Consider the following 8,339-nt stretch of genomic DNA (forward strand, 5'->3'; position numbering starts at 1 on the left):
ATATTAATTTGACTTTCTAAATTAATTAGATAGACATATAAACATAATTAAACATTGATTTCAATGTCATTCCTTTGCTTACTCTATTGCAAGAAGGATTTACCATGTATGTTTGTAAAAGGCTCTTAAACAAATATAAAATAATAAAGAGGTCCCATTTGTAGAATAATAAAGAACAATTAAATTTATAAAGGATGAAATTATTGTCATCATGCCAATAGAAGGACACAACAAAAAAATATAAAGATCTCAAAGACATTGGAAAAAAATTGAAAATAATATCCTAAGTAGTTAGACTAAGAAAAAGTTTGATCAGTGCTCATAATTAATGAATATAAAAAATATTTGATCATTTCTCTATCTTCACACGGTTCACGACCGATGAAATAAGTTCATCATCACTACTATCATTATTGACAGTCATGTCACGCATATTTTTTCCCTTTATTGAGGCACCAATTGGAAGGGCACGCATCTTGTTCACATTCGTGGAAAAATCACCACCATTAGCATCTTTCTCACTTAACTTTAGGCATGTTTTAGAGCTAATACTTTTTGAAAGAGTGCTTTCACCTGTATTACCAACTTCTGAGTCTACATGTGAAGTATCACATTCCTAATAGAATAAAATTTGTATTAAAAAATTAATATTTCATGCATTTTATTTATATTTAGAAAACAAATTTAAAAAATACTTACAGTTGTGGTTTCAGTATGACTGTCATTGTGTAGACTATTTGGAAGGTCATCTATGCCTTCCTTATATGCTCTTAATACATTTGAATCTTCACAAAAACGGGTCACTATGTGGCCAGCCAAGAAGCCTTGTTTCGCGGGGTCTCTAATGGAAACCTTGAACACAAACTCCTTCCCAATAAACTCATAAAAACAATCCGAAAGCACAACCTCATCTTCAGATTCCTACATTTATGATAATGTATTTTATGGTTGAATATCATATTTTATTTTATAAAATTTAATTATTAATATAAAATTAAAAAATAATAGAGTCATCAATATTAATTAAATTAAAATTGTCACTAATTCAATATCTATTATATGTGTATTGCTATTGCAATTTGATATTCAATATGTGTGTGCAATATTCATATTGCTATTAAACATAAAAGTGGCATTGAATACATACCTTAGGAATAGACTCTCTTAGGTGAGTAGCAGTGCAGTTTACAAACTTAGAAAATGCAGGATCAAACATAATGAATGTGTCAGATCCAGTATCATCATCTGCAGTAAATGTCACCTTAAACCTACAAACATACATGTAAAATTTTAGAATATAAATGAATATTATTTGCATTAATACGCAATTTTAACAAATACCTTGGTACAACAGTCTTGCCTTTTCTATTGCGCTTTGTGCAATAGAACCCATCACAATCAAGGAGTACTCCTTATTACATTTCTTGCATGCATTGTAGAACCAATCCCTATTGGTATTAATATCAACAACAGTGCCAAGAGTCACAACTTCGTCCTCCTACAATTATATTAGCTTGTCATATCACACTCTAACCATCATACAAAATTAATATAATATTCATAATATACTTACAATATACACAACACTTACATGTTTACAATCTGATAGTTCTTCAATCTTAACCCTATTTGGCATTGCGAGCAAAGATTCACCAATAGACTGAGAATTTTGGCTAGTCAATAGCTCTATATCTTCATCCAAGTGATTACCTGACGCCTCAAGACCAAAAATAAAATAAGATTATATTAGTATAATTTACTTCTCAAAACCATAATCATAACCCACTGACAATAGTATAAACATGACATAACATACCAAATCAAAATTTTATAGTATGACAGACTCACCTAGAAATAAAACTGGAGACCTCTGGAATTGAAGGGTGTACAAAAACTCACGAGCAATACATTGTGCTAGTAAGCCTCCTCATTTCTATGTAAGAATCAAAACATTTAAAGAGAATGTATATATAATTGAATCAATATTGTTCAGACATTTATGTGAGAACACGTACTATTGAACTCTCTAATCTTAAACCACTGCAATATGATAATAACTGGCTTTTTTAGTGCCTCCTCTGTCAAGTTTAGTACATCATCTGCAAAGGCTCCCCATAAAGTACAACTCACCTTGTTTTTCCTATAATGATAAGAATAGTATCAAATGAATTTTCATCACAGGCACCAAAAATTAAATAAGGTTTCAGGTATATTAATTGATGAAGTTTGTGTCATATTACTCTGCATCTTCTAGGCTTATTTCTATTCGTTTTTGTTTTTTCCCATCCTTAATCAGTTCCTCCAACTCTCCAATTCCAAATAATCTTCCAATCACATCTGTCATGAAAAAAAAAAGCCATTTAATCACATGTCATTAAGAAAAATAGACCATTAAAGATTAAGATGGATAAAAATAGATAATTTAAACTTGGTAATTGCCCTACTTTTATTTGATTGGCGAGTTTTTTTTTCAAAAAATGCAATAAGATTTTTAATAGATAAAAAAAGATTAAAATAGGACATTATCAAATAGAGTTTTTTGAAGAACAAATTTAGAAAATTTAAATACATACCAATCAAGTAATTATCATTCGTTGTCTACCTATCTGCAATATCTAGAATATTAATAAAATTGAAGCCAAAATGATAGATTGAACCTGTCTCAGAACGCAACTTTATAGTAGTAGAGAACATGAAGCTAATCTTATAAGGATGATCTGTTGTTTGATACGATCCAGAGCACTGAGAGACTCTAAATTTTGAAATTTCATATATTTTAAAGGGATGCAACCTATCTTCAAAACGTCTCACAAAAGGTTTTCAAATAATTGCAGAAATCCGATCACCCTATGATAAGTTGATTATTAAAGTAATACTTAATCATAAATCAATATGAAATATAAGAACAAATAATACAAAAGTAGAAATCATTAAGGAATTTGAATTTTACTAAACTTAATATATGAAATTAATATATTTTGAGTTCCAATATACATGTCTTGAAACTCCTTCATGACATATTATTTTTTACATTTCAAATATCAAAAAATCAAAATTTTTTTAGACTCACGTGCAATGCATGGGCTATATAATTAAGGGGATCCGAAAAGCAAAATGTATAAACACTTACTCCAGCATCCTGGAAGACCAATTCAACACCATTGGATTCTTCGGATGTATTTTTACCTGGTAATCTCCAGATATGAATCACCCTAACCATAATGGGCCAATCTTTTTTTGTTGTGTTGATAGCATGAATAGCATGGATTTCAAAAGTAGAAGCCATGGGTATTATGAATAATGGTGGAAAGAGAATGAACTTAATGCAATTAATTAGAAGAGTGACTCTAATGTGAAGTTGTAAAATGTGCTATTAGCCTAACCTAATTATTTATAATTGAATAAGGATGATTTGGGAGGGAAAATTAAGAGGTGATTTAAAAAAAATCAAAATGATAGATATTAAAAATTATTTTATTCAGTGTAGATATTTAAAGAATTTAAATTTTACCAAACTTAACATATGAAATTAATATATTTTGAGTTCCAAAGTGCTTCACAAAACGTGATCTATGTGTGTGTGTGTGTGTGTTTAGATATATATTAAACAAATATACATTAATAATTGTATTAATAATATTTAGATATATTTTTTAAATTTTAAATATGTAAAAATCAACATTTTTTGAGGCTCACGGAATTATGAGATTTGCCAACCACATCTATAACTAAATATATATCATTAAATTTACATATATGAGATTTGCTCACGGAATTTCAAACTTATCATTAAATTTCAAATACATTTAGTTATGGGCGTTGAGGTTAGATATAATAACTGTAAATATATTATGTCAAATTTTAGAGACTAATAAAAATAAAATTTTAATTTTTAATCTAAACATATATGTATTAATTTAAATTTGAATCTTAATATATATATCAACATACAAATACTCCAAATATTATGAACCTAAAATTTAACAATATATTTAGGTTGGATAGAGTGTTTAAATAGATAGATATTAATTTAAATACACATATAATCATATTTGAATTTTAAATGTTTAAAAATATATTTTTCAACACATAAACTTTTTCTGAATATTTAAACAGATATATTAATATAAATTTTAATCATAATATACACACACACACATATATATGTATGTAGTATATAGATAAGGAGTTATGGACGTTGAGGCTAGATATAATAACTGTAAATATATTATGTTAAATTTTAGATACTAATAAAAATTATATTTATAATTTTTGATATTCAAGAGGATATATTTAAATAGTAAAAAAATTTTAATTCATAATCTAAACATATATGTATTAATTTAAATTTGAATATCAATATATATATCTGCATACAAATATTTTAAATATTATGAACCTGAAATTTTACCATATATTTAAGTTGGAAAAAGCGTTTAAATAAATAGATATTAATTTAAATACACATATAATCAAATTTTAATTTCAAATAGGTAACAATAAATTTTTAAACACATAATACTTTTTCTAAATATTTAAATAGATATATATTAATATGAATTTTAATAATATATGTGTGTGTGTGTATATGTGTATATATACATGGAATTAAGGATAGATATAATAACTATAAATATATTATGTCAAATTTTATATATTAATAAAAATCATATTTATAATTTTTGAGATTCAAGAGGATAATTTAAATAGTAAAAAATTTTAATTTTTAATCTAAATAGATATGTATTAATTTATAAAAATACTCTAAATATTATGTCAAATTTTAGTTACTAATAAAAATTATATTTATAATTTTTGATATTCAAGAGGATAGATTTAAATAGTAAAAAAATTTTAATTTTTAACTTAAACAGATATGTATTAATTTATAAAAATACTCTAAATATTATGAACCTAAAATTTTGCAATATACTTAGGTTGGATAGAGTTATTAAATAGATAGATATTAATTAAAATTTAAATATAATTAAACTTGAATTTCAAATAGGTAAAAATAGATCTTTAAACACATCTAAAAATTAATAATTCATTCTACACCTAACTCCAAACCTAAATATCATATTTTATATTTTATAAAAAATAATAAAACTTTCCTAATCTAACTCCAAACCTGACTCCGAAGCATAGAATCACTCAAAAGGCATCTCGAAGCATAGAAACACGACAAACCTAAAATTGAACACATGGCATTCTCTCATAGCCTTAAACCCTACTTTTATATATATAATGATTAGCCTTAGTATGATTCACAGCGGTGAATGCATCATTGACCGTGGTGAATGACCTAAATTTTGTGAAATGATATTTTTTTCTTTTTTGTAATATTTTAAATGATTGATATCTCATGCTTCTATATACTCTATAACTCTAATTTAATATTATTTTAAATAATGTTTATTTATTTAATGGTGAAAACTTGGGATCTCATTTGAAAGAGAACTTTAAATATTAGATAATTTTAATTAACTAATTAATTTGAGTTTTAAATTTGTTGATAAATCATCAATTTTTGCATTCATCATCTGTAAAATCCTATAATATTTAAACTTCTTTTTAAATAGGATCTTAAATTTTCATTATTAAATAAATAAATATTATTTAAAATAAGATTAAATTAAAGTTATAGAGTATATAAAAGTATGAGATATCCATCATCTAGAAAACATTGTAAAAAAGGGCAAAAAATGTCATTTCACAAAATTATGAGTTGCACCACGGCTAACGATGCATTTATCGAGGTGAATCACGCTGAGGCTAATTTGGTTTATATAATAATTAACATTCTATACATAAATAGTGGGAGTAATTTGCTTAAAATTTTAAAGTTTAAGGTCTAGAATCAGAATACTACTAACATAATAGCTTAAGGTCTGTGACGTTAATTAACAATGACACGTTAGCATCAGCTAGGACCTATAGTGAACAGTACTATATGAATAGTAATGGAGTTTAAAAATTTAATGGTCAAGGTTTATTTTGCTATGAATTTAAAAGTTTATAATTTATTTTGTATATTTTAAGAGTTTAGGGTCTAGGGCATTTTTCAAACAAGAGTTCAGGGTCCTTTTTGCTCATTAACCCTATTAGATTTGATGGTGAGAGTGACTTAAAAATTAAAGTATATATAGGGATCAAGGTGAGATAATGAGTAATTTAATATCCAAAAAAATTTAACCTTGGTTTATTAACCTAATGAGGGTAATTAGTGAGTTAATAAGTTATGTGGCCAGAGGGGCTTAACTTGGTGTATTTTTTATGATTTTAGCCCTAGAAGTGGTCCCGAATTGAAAGCGGTCCACCTGGGCAATGAAAGAATGAGGAAGAAAAAGTAAAGAATTTTTCTCTATATCATACACTACGGCGCGTGGTTGGTTCGCCACGACGCATAGAGACAAATTTAAATGCAAGGGCTCTTTTGTGCCATGCACTGTGGCGGAGGGCAGCGTGCACCACGGCGTACAGGCAAAATATTTGATAAATCAGGTCGCGTCTATGCAAAAAAATAGAAGAGAGAAGAGGAAGAAAATGAAGAGAACATTGGAGCTCTGCTAGGGCACACTCATTAGCTCCCATTGTTGACATTTTGAAGCTCCCAAACACTCAAGGTAGGTAATCTAAGCCTTCTTCTTCCTTTCTCTCCCTCATTTATGATGATTTATAGTAGGGTTTGAGTTGAAAGGTGGATTTTTTATTAATAGGAGTATGGGTCCAATTTCATTGATTAAAATGAGTATAATGGAAGTTGTTTAATGTATTGGAATACCACATTGATGATTTTAGAAGTGGTTGGTCTATGGGAGCATTTATTATCCGAAAATTGATATGTATAAGGTAGTTGGGAGAGGTTTATGTATATTAATGATGGTTTGAGGTATTAATAGTGATAATGTGCATTAATGAAATTTAATGAGCCTATTAGGTATGCATGGGTAGTGATTATGAGTTGATAAAAGTAGAGTGTGTGAAGTTATATATGGATAAAGCTTCAAGAGTTAGAGAATGATGATATTCTTATGGTGTGGATGTAGTAAGGTTCATTGCTGGCACCATTCAAGCTTGTTGAAACTTTGAGAAGTTGTTATAGTGAGGGGTAAACCTTTGACCTCTCAAAATTTTAAAGTAATTAGGAGAAATTTAATCTTTATAGTTGAACGTTAATTGTATCCGTGAAATGTGAATTATGATTAAGATTAAAAATGTATATTGGTAAAGTGGTTGATTTGTGAAATGGTTTTGGAAGGATAACTTTTATTATGCCACCTTATATTTTATGAAATTGTTTATGATTTGTTATTATGGGTGGAGAATTGGGTTGTATTATGTTGATTTTATGGAGTAATTGAATATGGTTATATGAGATTATTTGCCATTAATTAATTCTTGAAAATGCATAATATGTGATAAATGTGCATAGTATGATCATTGGTGGGAGTTCACCTAGGGTGAGGAGCAGATTGATTTTAAATCCACGTGGTATTAACAGTAATCGTTAGAATCGAAAACTAGCCTTAGCATCGATCGTTACAATTGAGAGGTAGCCCTTATCCCATGGTTGATCTGGGACTCTCCCATTTATTCTATGGGGGACTTAAACCTAATTAGTTTCCACCAGTTTATGAGAAGGCTAGATTAGGGCTACGACATCTCACGGTTGTTAGTATTGAGAAAAACTGAATTATATAAGTGAGTGAATTCACTCTGGCCTGGTAGCTCCTCACAAGTGGAAGGCTGGGTTAGTTCGTGAATGACATAGCCATGATATAGCCACCGGTTTCACGTCGGAGGTAATAGGAGGATATAAGGTTGGCATATTATCATGTATATAAGTCTGGCCATGTGTTGAAGGTGCATGGTTGTTATTTTTGTGACCCTGTGTTATGTTTTGTGAATTAACATGATAATTGTATTGTGGCAAGCTCGATCACATGATTGTTAGTTTTATGATTCATGGCTGAGTATTATATGTGATATATGTGTTTTTGCTTAATGGCATCTATTTACAATTGATATGCAACTGTATGGGTTAAGTAAAACTTAGTTATTAAGTGGTTATACTCATCTCTTAATTCTCAATATTTTTAAGACCTAGCTCATCGAATTCGAGTTGGAAAAAACATATAAAGGCCTAGGATTTGTGGAGTAATCCTCTATATGCCTCTCTTTTGTTACTTTCATGTGTATTTATTAATGTAATTGCCAAGTAGGATTATTTGACATGATTTATGCACTAAATGCATAATTTTATGTATAACCAGTGTATTTTGTGCCCTGGGTTAGTGAGTTTTAGTTGTGAACCGTGAATAGAGCTAAAATACTTG

The 8,339-nt window shown here is 28.3% G+C and overlaps 1 protein-coding gene across 1 annotated transcript; it reads right to left on the reverse strand.

Moving 5' to 3' along the window:
- Positions 1 to 349: 349 nt before the first annotated feature.
- On the reverse strand, positions 350 to 3,286 carry LOC129302549 (uncharacterized). Its single transcript, XM_054941487.1, has 8 exons — positions 3,187 to 3,286; positions 2,241 to 2,337; positions 2,016 to 2,140; positions 1,592 to 1,710; positions 1,350 to 1,498; positions 1,148 to 1,268; positions 700 to 921; positions 350 to 616 (listed from the first exon to the last, which is right to left on the reverse strand). The coding sequence occupies exons 1-8, from the start codon at positions 3,284 to 3,286 to the stop codon at positions 350 to 352; spliced, it is 1,200 nt and encodes a 399-aa protein (XP_054797462.1).
- Positions 3,287 to 8,339: the final 5,053 nt, after the last annotated feature.

The sequence above is a fragment of the Prosopis cineraria genome, unplaced genomic scaffold (genome assembly GCF_029017545.1).
Source record: "Prosopis cineraria cultivar Desert tree isolate PC_DT_omini unplaced genomic scaffold, ASM2901754v1 PC2, whole genome shotgun sequence".
Taxonomy (NCBI): Eukaryota; Viridiplantae; Streptophyta; class Magnoliopsida; order Fabales; family Fabaceae; genus Prosopis; species Prosopis cineraria.

What these genes read in the sequence shown, in the direction of transcription:
- LOC129302549 (XM_054941487.1), bottom strand. Translation starts at nt 3,286, where the DNA reads ATGGCTTCTACTTTTGAAATCCATGCTATTCATGCTATCAACACAACA. An exon ending in TCATATCTGGAGATTACCAG is followed by an intron (nt 2,338 to 3,186) that starts GTAAAAATACAT and finishes TTTTCATGACAG; the next exon opens with ATGTGATTGGAAGATTATTT. An exon ending in GTCATACTGAAACCACAACT is followed by an intron (nt 617 to 699) that starts GTAAGTATTTTT and finishes TTATTCTATTAG; the next exon opens with GAATGTGATACTTCACATGT.